At 43.2% G+C, this 20,177-nt stretch overlaps 1 protein-coding gene across 2 annotated transcripts in view; it reads right to left on the reverse strand.

Moving 5' to 3' along the window:
- Positions 1–2,707: 2,707 nt before the first annotated feature.
- The window catches only part of cd276 (CD276 molecule), a 73,851-nt gene continuing 56,381 nt past the window's right edge, over positions 2,708–20,177 (reverse strand). For both annotated transcript variants that reach the window (XM_030415083.1, XM_030415082.1), the window contains exons 7-8: positions 15,812–15,850; positions 2,708–3,611 (exon numbers count right to left, since the gene is read on the reverse strand). In XM_030415083.1, the coding sequence (XP_030270943.1) occupies positions 15,828–15,850 (23 nt within the window). In that variant the 3' untranslated portion in view covers positions 2,708–3,611; positions 15,812–15,827. The remainder of the gene's footprint in view (positions 3,612–15,811; positions 15,851–20,177) is intronic.

Raw genomic sequence — 20,177 nt, forward strand, 5'->3', positions numbered from 1 at the left:
GAAGGGGAGAAGCCGCCAGCTGCCTCCTCTATATTTTACTTCTAATAGAGGGGGGGGGGAATTATTCATGCGGCGGCGAGAGGAGAGAAGAACAAGTGTACATGCTTACATTGAAGTATGTGGTAAACAAAACGGGGGGGGGAAAGGATAAAGGAGGATATTTACTAAAGAGCACACTAAGCATTTACCGTGCGCTGAAAATTTAAGGAGCACATCTGGCCTCGTCTGAGCGACTGCTTTGTCGGGACCTCATGTTCTCATCAAGTCGGATGCAAAGCAGATGAGGTGCTAATATAAATCTAGTTGCGCGTGTGGACCATAGCCTGAGCCAGGGCATTAGCTGTGAGGAGCTGGAGGGAAACGGGAGCACTGTTGTCTCTCTCTCTTCGCTCCAAGATCCTGTCTGCACTGGTATCAGATCGTTGCCTCGCTGTATTTATTTGAATACAGAATGCTTCGAACGCGACAGGAAACAGGTGATACTTTATGAACAGGTAAGATAAGTTGGCCCCCAATATAATTTATTTTCTCTCTCTATATAAGAAAGGATTAATACAGTGCATGACTTGACCTACTTTGACTTGACTTGAACAGAACAAATGATTTGGGAACCGCTTAAGAATGACATGAGTGGCATGTATGCTTAGCGTTTAGGTCAACGTCTCCATTTTACTGTAATTAATTTTTGCATTTTAACCATAAAACCACTTAAAATACACACCAATATAACAATGAGCCAGACAAGCAAAAGAAGTTGATTTGGCTCATGTGATTTGCTGCGAAGGGAACAGGAGCTGAGGCAAGTGGTGATTTACGGCTTTTCCTCAGGAAATGCATCATGTTTTTTTTGTATGATGCATCAAAATGTTCTAATCTTGATGCGCAAGCTTAAATTTGAAACAGTCTGATCTGCGAAATCTTTCCTTATGTGTGCGGTGTAGTCTGAGGCTTGGCTGTGGGGCAACTCCGAGCCCTGCCAAGTGTTTTATTTTGATAGAATAAATAAAGAGGCGGCATTACCATCTTAAACATTCATCCTGTCGTGCCCGGGTCTGAGAAAAGGTGACATTAAGTGTGATCAATTACGCATGTAAAGTAAGATTAAGTGAACTGTAGCTGGCAGGTCGAGTCGACTGATGTGCTGCGTGTTGCCGCGTATTTCGGTAGAAATTTAGACTTTGAATTTATTGTGTGTTATGGTAGGCGGTGTAGAGTCACATCAGCGAATTTCAATTTACGGTCTGCACTCACTGTCCCTGTGAGGCCCTGACACAATTACATGGTAAGTGAACAAGCACGAAATCAAGCAAAAGTTCAGCTAAAGCCATTATCAAGCTTTTATGAACTGATTTACATGAAGCAAAAGATAATCTCCCAGAGTCACAGTTTCGACTGACAAATCGATTTTATCATTAATATTGAAGTGAGTGTTTCGGTGTATTCTCCACTTTCTACTTCCTATTCGCGATTCAGTTTTTTTTCCTCTTGATTGACAATTGATGGTCACGTATTCGAGTGTTTGTTTGAAGCAAACGTAATTTGGAATTAAGGGCTGAGAAAGGCTTGACATACTTCCCAATTAAGGAGAGCTTGGCATTTCACTTCTTTTTGTCTCACAAGAATGATTTTTTTTCTTTTCATTTCAAAGGTGTACCTTGAGCACGGCTTAAATGAACACCCAGGTGCCGTTTCATCAGCGTTCCTTCATTTTGAATTTGGATTTTCTGTTCTATGATTTCTGTTTTGTTTTTTAAATTTCGCTTCCAAGCACCCGTTTCATCCCACCTCCCTCCCAAACCCATTCCCACTGGCCCTCTGTCTGATATTCCTACAATGTAAGCTTTAGAAGTCTTTGTAGACATTCCAGATTTAGAGGACCACTGGCTCCGGCGCTCACAGTTGGATGAAAGAAAATGTCTCCAAGACTGACATTTTCTTCCTTAAATCCCATGACATTTTTTTTTTTTTTTTTTTTCCAGTCCCTGAATTAGAGAATGAGCTCTTCTCAGAGAGGGGCCAACCAAATAAACCCCTCTTTGGGCCTGGAGCCACTAATCTGTAATTTAATTTCAGGCGGGTGTCTGGGCCATGAGGACACACAGCAAGGTCAAGGGCTACTGTACAGAGAGATCTGCGCATTTGGGCACAGCCTGGGGTTTGATCAACAGTCTCATCCAGCTTAGGAAGAGGATACTGTGTGTGTGTTGGAGTGTGTGTGTGTGTGTGTGTGTGTGCGCACGTGGCTTCACCGGGGAGGTATTTCTTCACTACTTATACAAGTCACACTTGATGCAAGGTAGCTATTTCGCGTATGACAGCAACAAACAATCACAGAGAAAAAATCCATTATTCAAAACAAGTCAAATGTTTGGGATGACTGAGCATCTGCAAACAGAGAGGGATTAGCCCTAAAATAGGACCGCGTCTAACCGGGAACAATTCAACATGTCACTGTTGATCTGCATGTGAATGAAATATTTGTATTACTTTGACCATAATTCATGTTTTACTCATTATGTAGAACAGTCTAGTAGGCAGATAAATCAACTAATGGAAAAAGTGGAAGGATGAATTTGAGCAGCGCGGCTAATCCTGTGGGTGGGAAGAAAAAAGAAAAAAAAAACGCCTTCAATAAACTCGACCTTGTCCTGCTTGAACGAGCACAAAGTGGCCCCGGGAATGGGACCAATAATTACCAATGACCAAGGCAGTTTCACCATGTCTCTTTAATGTAAATAGGCACTGGGTTATCTGACACAAATGGCTTTGGTATTCATACATCGGCATATGGCACGGGGACTTGCTGAAGTACCTTTAAAAAAACAACAAAAAAAACCATAGTAAAACAACCTGTACAGCCCCCAGCCTGGACCAGATACAACATCCCACATGAGCAGTAGAAAACGAGCTGTTCATTAAAAACAATTTCTTACATATAAGGCTGTCAGGTCAGTGAGAGAATCAGGGTGTATCCCATGCACCATTTGCAGTTTGTTAGAGCTTAGCTGGCATTCAATTTCAATTCCCTCAAGTTACTGAATATAGGCGAGCGGCACACACTGACAGGTACAAGTTACTCCGGCGACAGACGCTAATTAGCAAGTGCAGGAGTAATGGGGGAGCCAAGCTCCCTCTCTGGCGGAGAGACAGTGATGGCAACTGAGGCAGGGTCATCTCTTTAAGTGTCTCACTTCCTATTAGACAGGAGATCTCTGGCACATGCCCCATCGCAGCAGCGCAGAGTGATGTCGGCGTCAGAGAGAGGATCCTGTCACATCCTATAGTTTTCAAACAGGAGCGTCTCCTTTGCATAGTGCATACAACACAACCCACTCAACTGCACTGGCTCACCACCGCGGCCCCCCTCCATTGACAGAAAAGGGGAGGGGGAGGGCGATAGAAAATAATGGCACACGATGTGTTTATGTGTTTTGACGCAAACTCGGGGGGGGAAAAAGTCTTGGAAAAGAAGATAATGGACTCATCTTCTGCTCAGCGAGGCTTTGACATTCTGTAGGGGGGGACGCTGGAAATAGTCTTCAGGTTGATGGATAGGTGGAGTGGGATTACCCGCCAGACTCATCTCCTACCCGCCGTCTGGCCCCCGACTCCTAGAAGAAAGACACAAAAACACAATGCACATGATGTCAGGCTGTTTCGCCGCGGGAGAGGTTATTACCTTTTGCAAAAAGACTAATAAAAGTAAAGAAAATGCGCCTTTAAATTAACAATCACACCGAGAGGAACCTGCGTTTGCAAGGATGCTACAACCTTCACATCTCCCTCCGTCAATCCACCCATCCTCCTCTCTGTATCACAAGCACAGAACTTCTAATGCCTCTCCTCACTCGTAGCCCCTGCGGACCGCCCCACTGCTAGCACAGCGAAAGAAATTGTTCTCCCCGCATCATTAAACAGTTTGAATTAACTTGGGTGGAATTTAATTATGTCACACATGAAGCTCTCCCTACTTGAAGCTCTTTAAAGGCAATACAGTTGCCTATATGCTCAGAGGTTCGGCTTTTAGATACATTATTCCAGTCAGCCGGCCGTGTCTGCATGCGACCGGACTTCTAAATGAAAACAGCGGACTCGCCCATCAGGATGGATCTTTTAATTTTCGGTTTCTGGCGAGATATCCGACACAAAGACCCTGAGAGGAGCTTATACAGTCTCTCGTGGCAGGGGAAAATTCTCCTCATGCCCCGTGTTCCATTAAGACCTCAGACTAACTTGTCTAAACCTGTCATGAATTTACTTTTGATTTGGATGCACTGTAACTTGAACTCTGCGCATGTATCCTCTGTGTCTGCAGCACTCAATGCGTCAATCCGAAAATACACAAATACTTCCGTTGGTGAGCTGCTCCCACTTTTCTAATTGACACTCATTACCATGCCTTTATTATATTTTGGACACATGACAGGCTGGTGTGATGTGGATTAGTCCTGAGCGAAACCCTGGGGGCATCGCTAACAGCTCCAAAGTGTCAAAGCAAAAGCCGAAACAGTAATAAAATCTGTCATTCTAAATGATAGGAATCTTTTCAAATTGCAAAAGCTCGCGGAAGAATATCAGTTTTTACGGAGCGTTTGAAAGAAAACGCAGCCGGGTGCTTCCATTTGCCTCCCTGTCAGAGGGTGAGCTGACTCGCCCAACGTATCCATCACCCAAATGAACACAGAGCAAAATTTTCACACATGCATTTTCTCATTAGATTCAAATTCACCCCGACGCGCCCCTGGGGAGATCTGAGGAAGTGCATTTTGAAAAAGAGGAGTGATGCCGGCTGCCGGGTGCAGAGGTCAGAGGTGAAATGAAAGACACCGGGTGAGCATCTGCGGCGCAGTAATTTAGAGTCGTACGAATCGACAAGGAACAGCCACCCTTTTAGAAAAAAGGCGATCAGAAAGTAAACTCCATCTTAAGTGTTTAACAAACAGCTCCTCTCCATCCGAGGGAGCGAAGCAGCCGTGGCAGGGCAGAGCCGTTCCCTCCTCCACTCCCAACACCTGAGACGCGAGCTGATGGACAGATTCATTTACAGCAGGTACACCAGATTGAACACTAATTTGCCCGAGCTATAGGAGATTGTTCACGTGAAAGACACAGAGGCACAGTGGATCCAATCTAATGAAACGCTGTAAATCCACACTCTGCCCATTTCTTTCCTCATTTACACTGAAATGTAAGTGCCATATTCGATCCTCCCTGCTGGTTGCTGGTTACTTCCCGTTTTCTTTTTTTGTTTCTTTCTTTTCTTTTACTTCATAAACTCCTGAAAACATCGCACCCAAACAGCAGGCTTCGCTGCTTTTTGACACCGACGGGAACAACACAAATCAGAGCAGCTATCAAAGACAAAACACCAGGCGTCGAACTATGAAAGTAAATGCTTGGGAATAACCTTGGAGAAGTATTTGTGATAATGAGGAAGCAGCTAAAACCTTGGTGATACTTAAAGATCATTACCAGATGATCAAACACGCCATGACGATCTCTCCGCACAAGAATGGATAATTAAGAAGTATAATTTATACTGCTCACACAGCGATCTGCTTTCATGGATGCATTTACATTTCAACAAATGCCTTACACGCCTCTCTATATGCAGTAGGGGGCTGCGCTGAAAATAAGATCCCCTGGGAACCACAGGACACAAATGGTGGGGTGTGATATATATTTAAATAACGGTTAGTATCATCAGCGTGGGTGGAAATATAAGAGGGTATTATTAGTAGGCTTAACCGTGCATGTAAATACATGGCGTTCAAGTAAACTGTGTGGTGAATGCCTCCAAATAGTTAAGTACTTCATTGTTTCTTCTTTTCCAGCCTTTTCTTTCTTCTCCAACAAGTTCTAAAGTCAGTTACATAAGCATGAATGACATTAACAATCCTGGTTTAGAGGTCCAGTGTGTGGGATTTAGGGGGAGCTGGGGGGACAAATGCAATATAATATTCACAATGGTTTTGATTAGTGTATTAGCACCTGCAAATGAGGATCATTGTGATTTTGTTAGTTTAGATCTATAGAGAGTAAGGGTGTTTTTGTCTTAACAGGGTCCGTTGTTCTGCCATGTTTCTACAGTGGTCAAGAACCAAACATGAGGTCCGGAGAGAGCCTCCCACCTTTTTTGTGTATTTAGCGGCAACAGTCGGGGAAGGTTTAGATGAGGGGTGTTCAGTTGGTTGCAATCTGGAACCACACAACGAGATGCCACTAAAATGGATAAAACCATGAAGCCATCTGATTTGTGTGACGTTTTTTTGGGCTCATGTCTGCTAATATACACTTAAGTATCATAGAAACCTCATCAAAATGATTTTAAAGGTGCAGTACGTAAGATTTGAACGTTTGGGCATTTGACCAGTATATCACAAGAATTGCTAGCTGCTGCTTAATATAGCTCTCGTTAGCTAGCGAGTTCAGTTAACTGAGCAGCTAGCGGCTGTATTACCTGACACTGCAGTTTGGTTTACTGTCCGACTGTCACATTTTGAGGTACAAAGTGAATAGGGGCTACCTGGTTAGCATGCTATCTTCAATAGATATGTCTCTGTATTCTGTTGATAAATTGAGTTACATTTCATTTGTTTAAAATTATTATATATTGCCCCTTAAATAATGCCTATTAACACACATGTCTACTAATAATGTTTCAAAATGTAAGCTATCACATTGCTTTAGAAGATATTCGTAATGTGCGTCTCATTTTGAACAGAAAACAGTGAAAATGTGCAGAATTCTGCCTGTGCAGCACTTGAAAACAAAAGTTAAATCATCAGCCTCCGTGATAATTCACACAGGTCAGACTGCATAACAATAATCAGTATAAATGATGCTGTAATTTAGCAGCTCTCGCTCCAGGCCCCCTCTGCTTTGTCCCAGTAACAATAAGCCAGACTGAGGTGTCTGACAGGTCATTCTGTTCCCACTCCACAGTTTTTTTCCACAGCAGCAACATACATCACATTCTAAACATCTCACAACTTTGCCAGCTCTTTCTCCACAGTCGAGGAACCCCACCCTCGACCTCTCTCGAAAAGCAGCCTGCAGCCCCCCTGGTGTTAATTATAACACTTTTTTTTCCCCCGGAGCCTGGGCAGGACGTGGAAGTGCATTAATCTTGATTCTTCACTTCAGTCTAAAGGATCGTTTGAAGAGACTCCTGTGGTAAGCCCCAAAGGTGAGGTGACTCAGTAGGAGGATAAAGGCAGGAGGAGGGGAAAAGAAAGAGTCACAGTGTATTCTCTGCTCACAACGGGACGCCGGCTACCTAGAAAGGCAAGTCAATCATTTACCCTACACCACTTATATTCTCAGGGTGTTAATCTGGATGGACATTATGCAGAAAGGCAGGAGGACACGCCAAGCGACCATCTTCCAGCTGTGCTGCTCCCTGATAAAGAATGATGGTGACTGTCACCCTATAGGCTGAGCTGAGCAGAGCTGGCAGTGACTGAAGGACTGTCACATGTTTACATCAGTGAGTTCAAATTAAATCCCATTTCATCATTGCACGATTAAAATCACAATCTCAACTTTTGTCGGTTTGTTGATTATATTTATTCATATTGTCTAATATGATAATGCCATGATAATCGTTGGTACCCTTTGCACCAACCTTTATCAATAAACCATCGCAGCCCGATGCAACATTGCTGATACCCCACTGTGTCCTAATGTCACGCACTGTGAAAACGATGACACAGGCAATGTATATTTCTGCAAACCCATTATATGTTGAAACTTTATATTTATTTATGTTGCAAAGAGGTTTTAAGTCCAATTTTCTTTTTTTTTTTTGTTGTGACAACTTTGAGTTGTGCTCTGGTACAATAGCCAGTTGGTTAGGGTTTAGAAAATCTAACATTTCTGCTTAAAACATCTGTTTTGTTGTTCACAAACAAAGATGAAGATGTCCAGATGTCTCATCAAAAAAACACAATATTTGTCGGAAAAAACAACATTTCTGGTGTCGTGTTGTCAGGAAATTGACTTGAGGGCCCCTTAGAAAAAAAACACTGGTTTCACAGTATGTAAAATGTAATTTGTAGCTGATTTACAGGTTGAATAGTTACAAACACACCACTTATCAGCTGCATGGGACACAATAAAACACTCAAGTCAATTCACCAAGTGTTTCAACCGCATCATTTGTCTGCACTTGAATTCTGAATGACTTTTTCTGCATATTTGATAAGGTCCTCCTTATCTCAATAGATAATCTACTTCTACATTTAAAAAAAAACTGGAGCAGTTAGTTAGCATTCAGAGATATTCAACTTCTGCAGTTTCACGATAATGTGTGAACACTGCAGGAAAGCTGCACGTAAGACTCATCTCACCATTCAACACACAACATGTTTAGCATATTCTCCTCACAGCGGGGGGACTGCTTGGTGTTTAGGTCCGAGCCATCTGTACATTCTCTAGTGCTAAACATACTCTTTGATAGCTTTCCTTCGTTTACTATAGGCTGGGATCCTTTTAAAAAAACAGCTCCCACTGGCTGGTGATAGGACTAATCTTGGTTTAAAAAACTATACGGTAGGCACGGTTGGTTGCAGTGAATGGAATATTGTTAAATGTACAAAAATTCAGTCAGAGTGTCAGAGCAGAATTCGTTCATAAAGAGTGTTTTTGTTCTTCAGACGTGACGGGTGGGAAACTGACAGCGATCAGCCGCAATGAGGGATGCTGAGTGACGCTAATATGCTACGACAAAGGCCATGGCCTGGTGACCACACACAGAGCAAAGCATGCTGTCACCATGGAGATCTCAATTGACCTCTACAACAATGCAAAACATAGCTCTGCTGCATTAACTCTGTTGTGGGGTCACAGGTGTTACTATGTGTGCATGCATCTATATGACTGCGGTTTCTGACAGTAATCAGGTTATCGCAGAGACTACAGATCCAGAGCAGCCATTTCTACTTAATGTGTCAAAAAAAATATGCATCGCTGCTGCATCTGATGAAAATACCTCGGGGCACAGAGCCTCAGAGAATGTATGTATCTGTGCATGCAGATGTCTGTTTTCATTACTGTTTTCATCAATTTTTATCGATAAAGACACAATTAGTTTCCTCGTTTAAGCCTTTTTTATGGAGATTTTTCTTATCATCTATACATTCATGGCATATCTCAGCATCACAAGTCGTCCCCGTTGTCTATATCCATGCATGCACGTCCGTTTGTGATCTTCAACATCACCGCGACGCTGATCGTGAACACGGTCTCTCATCTGCATTATGAGTAATCTATGGTAGTTAATTGAGCCCAGAGGCAGTTGGTTTCAATGAAGGCTCCTGTGCTTTTCTGACAAAAACAGGAGAGAAGGAGCTCTCTGGAGAAGGCAGCTCTCTGTCGAGAGGCAAACAGAGCAGAACTCCTGCAGTGTTCATTAGCTGTCATTGATCAGTGATTCAGTTGCTGTGCAACTCCTACCACAGCTCAAGTATTACCAGTTTCATGTCGTAAAAATTAATATAAAGGTAAGAGCGTTGAGCCAGCGCAGCATTTTCGTCCTTATACTTTATTTCTCAATGCACTGTTTTGATGTGAATGGACGTTTGCCAAGGTTTTCGACGGTATGCAGAGACTCCTACGCAGCACACTTGTCCATTCCACTTTTCTGATATCAATATGAGCTACTATATTCGGTTATTGGCTTCCCTCAGAGGCCATCATCGCTGCAGCCTATTCCATCACGGGAGATGTACTGTAGAATGAGGCTGGGAGGTATAAAATTGCTGATAAATGGCTGAGACAAAAGCATAAATAATGCAGAGATCAGAGATACTGAAATAGGGAGTCAAACTCCACTTCAAGACACCTCCCTGGAGGGAGTCCAACGTAAGTGTCCTGTCTGACATCATCAACATCTGCCGGGCCTCACCTGCCACATGCAGCGGAGAGGAACTACAGGAGCTCTACTCTGTCTCTCCTACTACTTCGGTCTTCTTCACATTCACAAAAAAAAAAAGTTTGATCATCAAAGAGCTCACAACCCAGCTCGTACACCTGGATGCAGCAGGCTTTTAAAATGCATTTAGACTCGTTTTCTCCTTTCAGATTTGACTCTTTCTTACCCCTTTTGTCCCTTCCCCTTCCTTAGAGAGAGGACCCGCTATATACAGCCCACACTTAGAAATCCGTGACAGAGTAAACCCTGAGCTATTACTTCAAACACGTACAACAATGAAATATATTCTTAGCATGACAGCCCAGAGTTTAAGTGAATATATAGGGGTGAATAAAGCCAATATTTCACAACTCTGCTGAGGGGAACCGGGCAAAGGCCATTATGTAGCACTAATTGCACCTATAGGGCCGATCTGTAATCAAAATGTAATCTGCACTCTCATTGGAATTCATCGAAAGTCGTCAGGCAGATGACCGGGCCTGACCGAGCTGCTCCTCATTTCACTTTTCTTTATTCCCTTCATGTGTGCCTTTTGAATATTTATTCTCTTCTCATTTGCAGACATCTCTGGCTAGGCCTCGGATCTGCACAATACCATTCCTTATTTCGCCTTTACACATCAAACGACTTAAAAAAATAATCATTGTAGATTATGAACAAAAGTCTGGCAGTCTAATGCACAAGACCACCTGGAAAGTTGTAAGCTTTCTCTAGACAATGTTACCTTTTAAGATATTACTTTTTTTTTGTGTCAGATGAATCAATTGTGTGATGTGATGGATTAACGCCAGTGCCCCAAAGAACAATAACACTGATATTCAGCATTTTATTCAGCTGATGCTGGAACCAGCATTATTCAGACGCTGTGAAACTATCTCTGAGTAGTCCTCCATCGGCAAAAATACAAAGAGAGCGTTTCAACAGGGAAAGATTAAAACTCTGGAAAATAACCAGTTGACTCATTCACTTTTTCAAAGCATCCCTCTAGCAGTGGCAGATGGTTGGAGTAAGCACTACGGAAGATTTTGGATACTGATCTGCACTAAAGGAACAGCGCTCCTGATCGATGAGGAAGTAACTGTGCTTGGTCAGTATGAAGAGGAGGAAAATTTTAGCGACCAAATATTTTTGAACAATTATGATGAGGAAAAAGATAAGAAGGCCGATTCCCAATACCCCTCTTGCCCCTACCTCTTAGCCCCACCCCTCTGTTTTGCAAGTTCACGTCCAGGGATCGAGCGCTCCCAGTCCTTGTTGGGATAGAGGGGTAAGGTAAAGTGTTATGTATAATGGTCCTTTTCTTTGGATTACAAGCAAGCTAATGTTACATTGTTGTTGCTGGTATGCACCTGACGGTCCAACATTGTCGTGTATTTCAGTGTTGCAGCCCCGCCCCTCCTTGATGCAGGTGATGCCTCAGTTTTAACTTGAGTCCAGTCCACTTGGATCTACTTCCTTAATATCAGTGTGGACTGGCAGGGTTGGAGCACTGATTGCTATTGTTTGTCCATATGTAAAGCACCACTAGTTGCCAGGCAAAGAAGATTTGTTCTTTTTTATTTAATAATTTGACACGTAAATTGAAATCGGGTTGCATCTCTTTATGTAAACGCTGATGACGACTACTGATGCATATGAGGGTCTTAAAGGTTGTCATATTTTCTAGGTTAAGACTTCAACCACTACCCATTGTAACTCTGCTCTAAGGGGTAGGAGGACACTTGAGAAAATGAAGGGTTGGGCTAAAATTGGAAATGCAAATGAGCCGTTTAAAAAAAAATCTAAAAATCCTCTTTTACAGCACACCTAAAGATTTTAAGTTGTTGGTAGAAGAACAGGGGGAAGACAAAAGTTATTCAGTTAACTTGTTAAAGTTACAGAAAATTCCCTGCTTTAAATGAAGATTTAAAGCAGCAAATGAAGTTTTCCTTATTGAACACCATAATGATCGGTTGCCATAATGATCAGTATGCGGTATTTATAACACACAGTAAGTCTGAGCCACTAAAGATAGCAACAGAGCAGTGAGCACAATCTACAAAATATCGAGTGTGCTGCAGATAGCCATTTACTATGTTACATGTGCCGGGCTGCTAGTAATGAAACAATAAAAGTTCCAGCAGAGAAACATAAGTCACGAATGAACACACGTATCGATAAGGCAACGGTTTATGAAAACAAAGTACCGTCTGACTCCAAGAAGGACTTAATTAAATGCAGAGCCTTGCTTTATTAAATAAGATATGCCGAACTCTGCATAAATGCATTAATCGATAGCAAAACTGCCACACAAATATTAGAATAATTGATCCGGGATGATTCAGCAGCGGTGAGGTCCCGGGGCTTGCAGGATATTACCTAGCATTAACAGTCTCGGTGAAGGTCAGTAGATACTCCAGTAATGACAAATGTCCTCTCTTTGACTCCTACTGGCCAGACTTTATTTTGGCTAGTTACAGGAAATTACTTTCCGCACCTTCCATCATCTCCTGCTCACTCTGCATGCTGCGGCTTTATGGCAATGACCAATCAGGGTGTAATAAAAACAAGCTGTAACCGTCCAGCCTTGTATTAAAAAGTATTCACACGCCTGACACCAGACTGCTGGTTATTACAGTAAGACTTAGAGCAGAGCAGTGAAGAACAGACACATGCTGTATGCTAATTTGAGATAGCAGCGAAGCAACCGTGACTCCTGTGTATTTTTCCCGACCTCCTCTGCAATGAATGCATGCCCATACTGTACAAACACACGCATAGGCATGGACACCAATTAGATGTACACAGAACAGCTGACCTGCTTTTGAGATGCAAATTTCATCCAAGAATGTGTGGGAACTTCAGGATTCCCTCGTTAAAAGAATACATTTTAATTGCCCTGGAAAGTCGGAAATATTCAGCAACAAACAGCCAAACTTATCTCTCGCCATTTTCTGAGAAAAGACGGACCAGCTGTTTCGTCCTGTTATCGCTCCGGCACCACAGTGACAAAAAAAAACAAAAAAAACTTCAATATCTTTCTCATCATAATTGATGGACTGCCTCTAAAAATATCAGCATCAAATATCCAAACATCTTTGTCTCAGCAAAACGGAAAAACATTTTTTTTTTTTCCTCAGAGGAAAAAAACACAAAGCTTTGAACACAAAAATACACTCTGTCCTCACAGCTCCTCGGCTTTGTTGGTTACAGTGCTGCAGTTTTCCCCAAAATAGCTGCGAGGTCTGGGGCTTTCCTGGCCTATAGAGGTCCATGTGCTGTATCCAGGGAGGGATATAGTGGCTGACACAGGCTGGCTATGGTTGAGTGAACATGGTGCCAGTGCTGGGAGTGTCCTATTCCTCTCCCCAAGGGCTACAGGGTCCAACACTGCCAGCACCCTGGCTCCAATCACTATTGCTAATGCTGCCTGCCTGCCTACCACTGTATTACTGCTGCTGCTCCAGGTCAGCCTGCAACTAGAGAGGAGTCATTACAAAAAAGGGAATACAGCCATTACTCAGCCTTACACAGAGTATACTAGCTATCCAATATTCAAACATAGTCAGGCAAAGCTGTTTCACAAATGGAGCCTTGACATAACAAAACTTTAATTTTGTCCAAGCACAAAGTACAAATATCTTGGTCTCAAAAGAACATCTGGATGTCTTTTAAGCTGAAGGAAATGGGAGTGGGAGAAGTCAATCCACACTGCAGCAATGCACCTAATCATGTCACCCAGCAGAAGATAACACAACAGAGTGAGATGCAGTGATATCAGGAGTCGGGAGGATGCATGGAAGCATCTGTAGTTGGTATTCCAGGGACGCTTCCATCTATGGATGATTACATGTAATGATGCTGCACCGATGAGGTTCCTCTCAGTCTGGTCAGGCCATTTCCCCTAAAGATTAAGTAACAATCCCCCTCATGCGGGGAGAGTCCAACACTCCCTCCTCTGTCAGGTTGTTCATCTTGGCCATCTACTAATCGAGTTACAGCACCAGTAACCAGACATCCATCCAAGTCGGTACATGCCTTTAAGCCGAATGGTTATAGCATAGGCCCCACAGGCCGATCCCTGGGGAACTGTGTTGCATGTCGTACACCCCATCGCCTTTCTCCTCATGTCCTATCTGTCTCTTCAATATGGACTGTCCATTAAAATATTTATAAAAAGGAAAAAGAGAAGAAAAAAAAATATCGATATACAGTAAATCAGTAAAGACAGTAAAGTAATATCAAAAGTTCATTTGAGATTAGCTTTAACCACCTGCTTGTGCTGTGTGAGAAGCGGAACTGTCCATGGTCCTGAAATTCTGCTTATAATACAAGCAAAGACAGACTTCTATGTACTGTACATATCATATACCATAATATTGTTTAAGTTTATGTGTTGCAGATACAATTTGTTTTTCAGTTGGTTAGTTTAACCAGCTGGTTAGTTTAACCGTATTTAGTTGCATTTCAGACAACAGATAAAAGGGTGAACTCATGAGATGGAGGTTGTGGTCACATTGGGCGGCACAATTTATTCCAGTAGTCCCATCGCAGTTGGTGATTTATTTTTTGTGCCAATAAATGATACTAATAATATGCAGCGTCCTTCCCTCATGTTCTGTACAAGCAGTAGTGTGCATGCCGCAGCAGTTGTTTGTCCTTCTCTGTCTGCTGCAGCTACACATGTTTTTCGCTTGTACAGTAATAATCAGGCTTAACTGCTCTATAAGTGTCCAGATGCGCTCAGGACGTTTTTGCAGGAGCCTCCAGCAGCAGCTGGAGAAGGGCCTTCTAATCTGCCAGCTACACCACTCTCTGAAGCATGTAGGTTCAGAAAATTACTTGTGGTCTCTGATACACTAATATATGATTACTATTTGTTGTTGTTGTTGTTTATTACATTTTTCGGTTAAACCTTATTACTAATTAAACTGAAGTTTTAGTCAAATTGAATAAAGCTTATTTGTTCAGCACCTACTTTACATGAAGTAGAATGACACAACAGACTTAATGCAATGATGCAACAGTATGGATGTACTGCATGTTTGAAGGTCTTTGATTTTACATTGCATTGTTGCACTGCACTGTATTATTCAGTGCTTTGAAAAAAGCCTCGCCCGGGGCACCAATGTGGGTAGAGCTGGCCCTGGTCGTGGCTGCAAGTCTTGTCGACAAAAGAGTAAAACTAACACTGGGACCGATATCTTAGCAAGTAACACTGGTGACACTGTCAACAAGAAAAAAAAGGCTAACTATTTTGCTGGTCTCAAAGTTACAATAAATACTGTAATTCTTAAGTGTGGTGGTTACTCTCCTCCAGTACTAGGTAGAACTGAAAGGTTTTTTTTTCTTATTAATACAGGCAATATTCAAGATGGACCAAACATCCACATAAAAACAGTGTCATATTTCTTACATGTAGCAAAAGGAAGCTACCATTGCTCTTATTGTTGGGTTTAATATGTTCTCCTGCAGCTTTTCAAGATCTGAGGTTGAAAGACTGATCACCTCACAGGTAAACATGCACAGTTTCAGACAAAAAGACGACCGAAAGACAGGCTGCAAGACGGGCAACTTAAATGTTTACCGTTAATCAGACTCTTCCAGGGAGCTTTGAAGCAGGTCAGGGAAGTTTATGTTTGCGTGCCAGATAAGGCGAAATAGATTTGTCATATCAGCGAATGGCCCTGTGATTCCTGAAATCAAAATGTCAAGACTTCTCATATTCCCGACTGTCTGCTGAATTAATGCAGCCTAGCCTCATTACAGCAGCACTTACCCATAGCCTCCAGAGATGCCGTGTCCTCCAGAGAATTACTGCTGAGAATACCAGGCGGTTGTGATAAGGAGGGGAAAAAAAAACTGACACCTGAGCATCACATAAAGATGCACACTCACCTTTATTCTCTTGGCCTTAGCTTTTCAGCAGCGTCATGGCTGTGGAGAAAAGAGAGCAGACAAAAAGGAAACTTGAGATTGAGATCAACATATTGTGTCAATTACAGGTCTGTGCACAACACAACTACTGCGAAGCGATCGTGTCCGCGTCAGTGTCACTTTCATGTCTATTGTGTCATGGCCTTAGCATCATTACAGGCTTGGTAGATGTTATTCCATCCCTCCTCCTTCATCACCCCCTCCTGCTCCTCCTCCTCCTCCTTTGCTCCATCTCTGTGCACCAACCTTGCCATGGCTAACAGGAAGCAGAGGGCACAGCGCTTTATTTAATTAGTCACAGCAGCCGAGTGCTCATGTGGAACCAAACAGGGGAGGCAGATTGGGGTAGTGAGATGGATAGGCACTCTCCCACTGGGCCTTGGCTGTGCTGTCGGAGGAGCGTAGATTACATGACAGAAGGGGGAACGGAGGGGAAGGGGGAGGCAAGAGGATGTAAATGGCGTCTGTACAGGGGGATTCATCCCAGGAAAAGGATTGCCTTCACTCCTAAAGCACCCTTTCCTCTCACGAAGTCACGCTCCACACTGATACTCTTCTCTAATATGCAAAGCAGGCTGGTTCGCCTGTTGCCCCGGCCGCTTGTTGTGATGCGCGGCCATGAGTGGTTTGACCGCTTTTATTAACTGTGACAACGCTCATTATTCCAAATGATTTAGGGAGCTGCTATTTTTCCTCTATCTCTTCCGACAATGATCAGGTGGCCTTTTCCTCACGGAGCATCAGATAACCTCTGAGAGGTTGCAGAAGTAGCTCGGTGTGCAGCACATCCTTGATGAGTTTCATCCCAAAACTCCAGATGAGAAAAGAGGGAAGAGAAAAGTTTTCTCACCAACCGGCAGTCTCGTTTTATAATCAGACACTTTTATGATATTAATGGTATGAAATATAAAGAAATGACGAGGGGGAGCACAGGAAACGTCTATGTGTTAATAGTTTGAGATTTCAGTGTGTAACTCTATGATTTATGTGACAGGAGGTTTATAATCCCACCATTATTATCCAACCAGTGTTACTTGGCCTTCAGCACCACAACAGCATCTCTCCCCCTTGGAGAAAAACACAGCAGTAAACATGCAGCTTACTCTATGGTGCTGAACCAGCAAGGAACATGAGTGCAGTGTTTGAATAATGCGTGTGCAACTACTAAGCAATAGTGTGAGGGGAGCTCTTTTAATTAGCGCTCTTGAAGTTATCCAGTGACCCACATCTAATAATGAAGGCAACATGAATGTTCTATTTACATATATTTAGTCAGTAATGTGTGACCGCTGGGAGAGCCCGGTGGATGAGTGTGTGGTGCCAGAGGACATGTCAAGCAGGGCTGCCTGGGGCTGCTTTCTAAGGCCCTCTCAATTTGAAACTGCAGCAACGAGGAATGGTATGTTCTTGACCTGCAGGTCTGTCAAACTGGGTTACGCTTCAAGAATTAGGCATGCAACTTTTTTAATGAGCCTTGGTCTGGTTATGCCGTCTGTTCCATGTTTTTTTTCAGTACGCCATTATAGCTCAACCACCTGCAGCCTCTATACTTGGTGGCATGGATTGGGCTTGTAAATTTATGACAATTACCGTAAAAAGAAAACCAAACTAGCTTAAAGGTGCCCTGTGGACCAAAACAGGCTGTGTGCATCCCATGAATCCATTAAGAGTAATCTGGATACAGCGTTGGAGGCGGAGCTTTGTCCCTTCTTTTGAAAGCTTCTCAGTATGAAGCCGAACAAGTCCAACATCCTGCGTGTAAAATTGCCCAGATATTTCACGTCGCTTCCACATCACACCACCTGTAGTGGGCACTAAAGACTTCTGCTGGCTGAGCGGCTAACTTCCAGTTTGGCCCTCAGCTTACTTCATCATGCAGCTTTTCTGGTCTTTCTAAATGAAATATAGAAAGTGAAACAAGCAACTTTACATGGGCTGTGATGCTAAATGGCTTAAAAACCAGGCACCATTCCTGGGGACTTTAAACATGTCAACAGAATTTCCTTTCTCGTAAACTATTCGCAAGTCAATTTAAAAAAACCCATTTTTATATAGTGTATTGTTTACATCCATGTTTGCTTGTTAGCAGTCTTTTTCTTCCCTGCCTTTGAGACGCCTTACTCCGTTTATGTGCCCATTACTGCCACCAAATGTCGATCAGTGTCGTAGTGCCATATGCGACAAACTACGGGACGTGCAAAACAACATCCCTCCTTGAGTTGTGAAAATCGCCACAGGGGTCCAATAAAGTCGATCAGTAAAGATTGATTTTACATAACGTAATTTATAAGAGCATTTTCTAGTTTGTTACTTATCTAATTCCATACATTGCAGGTTTTATGGTTAAATGTAAAAACAATTTCCTAACTAACTAACTATAGATTATAATCCAAGAGGCAATAAAAAATATATGTACATCAAAGGAACGTCTAGCTATACCTGCCTTCACTATACTCTCATGCTACACTATGGTTCCAGTACGAGACAAAGGGTGAATATTGTGTGCATGGATGTGCTGAATTTTCATTGCTATGAGAATAACTCAATAGACAGGACAGAGGGGGGATATAAAAAGCACGGAGGTGACTTTGACTCTGGTACAGCTGTCCTTGTTTCTGTCTGTCTGCTCGGGAGTCACCTTTACACAGCCTCAGCTAGCTAGCTTCTTGAAATTAACACATTTAGGCTGATGAGCTACTGGGCTCGAGGCCCTAATATGATTTTAGCAACTGTCATCCATCTTTCAGTGGTGGCCTTGGCGTGAAGGAGTCAAGGCGACGGTGAAGGTTGGGGCTTCCTTCTGCCATCAGCTTTACAGGGCCTGATATTCCCTAACCTTCCACCTTCAAGGGACCTCGCCTCATTTAAGAAGGGTTAATAAAACCGTTTTTCACATGGAGCCTCCTTTTCAGAGGGCGTGTCAAATCGTTCTTTCCGACAATTCTTTGTCTATGAAAGAACTGGGTCACTGACTAACACTCTCTTCCAGGGGCCTTGTTGCTAAGGCCTGCCTCCTCGGAGTCCAGGATTTAGGGAGACAGGGGCTAGTGCACACAAACTAAAGCCAGCTTCTGACAGGAGGAGCTGCACTTGCGTGACTGCAGCCCCCTCTAAACAGCACATCATGCTCAGATTACTGAACACATTTCAGGGAGGAGGTGGGGAGGCGAGGGATGAAGCCGGCGACGACTGTACACACTCCGCATCTCCGCATGTGGACGTAGATTAGTAGCATAACAGTGTTTCCTCCTGTGTGTACTGTGGGTGTCCCTTCGCATGTGTGTGCATGTGTACCAGTGTGCGAAAAGGGGTTGCTGTTGGCTTAAGCAGCTGCAAATAAGTCCAGAATCGGAGCTCCAGTGTTTGTTAAACATTATTTGCGGCTGCTGTAAAGGCAACAAAAGGGATCCTACCCCATTGCAAATGAATGAGCCCAGGTCCCTAGTTATCACTGGTTATTGTTCAAATCAGGCTGGCTTTGAAAGGGGAGGCGCACTTTCCTTTGGACAGCTCATTAAGATAACACACAAACGTGGCTCCCCATCATCCTGGGTTTATTAAAGTGGGGCTCATTTCAGCTCCTTTGTCTCATGCAGGAACCTCTGCCTTTGTCAGCGCAATTGGAGCCAGATGGCAAAACAAAGCTGCCTGTCTGGAGTGCTTACAGAGTGATCTCATAAGGCAGAGCCATTAGCTTGACTTCACCAGCTCGCCGCCCACAACATCCACCTGGATCAACCAGGTGCATGGACGATGACGAGAGGCGGCGAGAGCAAAGGGCGGCTGTGAGTTGCCGTCTCGTCTCTGGAATACAGCCATCCCGCGCTCTCCCAGTTCCCTTCTCCCCTCGCCCTGCCCCTTTAGCTAAAGCTAAACTACCAAGTCTCACTGGTTGTGGGATGGCTGACCCCGTTCCTTGCTGCAAGATCTCTCTGAAACATTCATGAGAAAGGCATTAGAGAATAAAAGTCATTGTCCCCCTACACTCAGAGACTCTCCTTCACCTCTCAGCTTATTAAAATCACATGGTATTAACTTTGCCGTTCACAGAAAGGCTAAATAATTCAATCAGACTAAAGAAGGAGTCAAATGAATAACTCTAATGACATTAACGCTTGAGGGAGAACTGCTCAGAACTGCCCTCACTGCTGTGAGCAGTAGTCGCTGAGGCTGGCCAGGCAGAAGACGCTGGCTCTGCTTGCTAATGGTGAAATTAATTCTGGGCTCATAAGGTCATGCTAAGCATAATTTCACATCACTCTCATCACATGAAAAGAAGCACATAACTAAGGTTTTGTCCTGCTCCACTGCAATTATTATTATTAAT

Source organism: Sparus aurata, chromosome 4 (assembly GCF_900880675.1).
Source record: "Sparus aurata chromosome 4, fSpaAur1.1, whole genome shotgun sequence".
Lineage (NCBI taxonomy): Eukaryota > Metazoa > Chordata > Actinopteri > Spariformes > Sparidae > Sparus > Sparus aurata.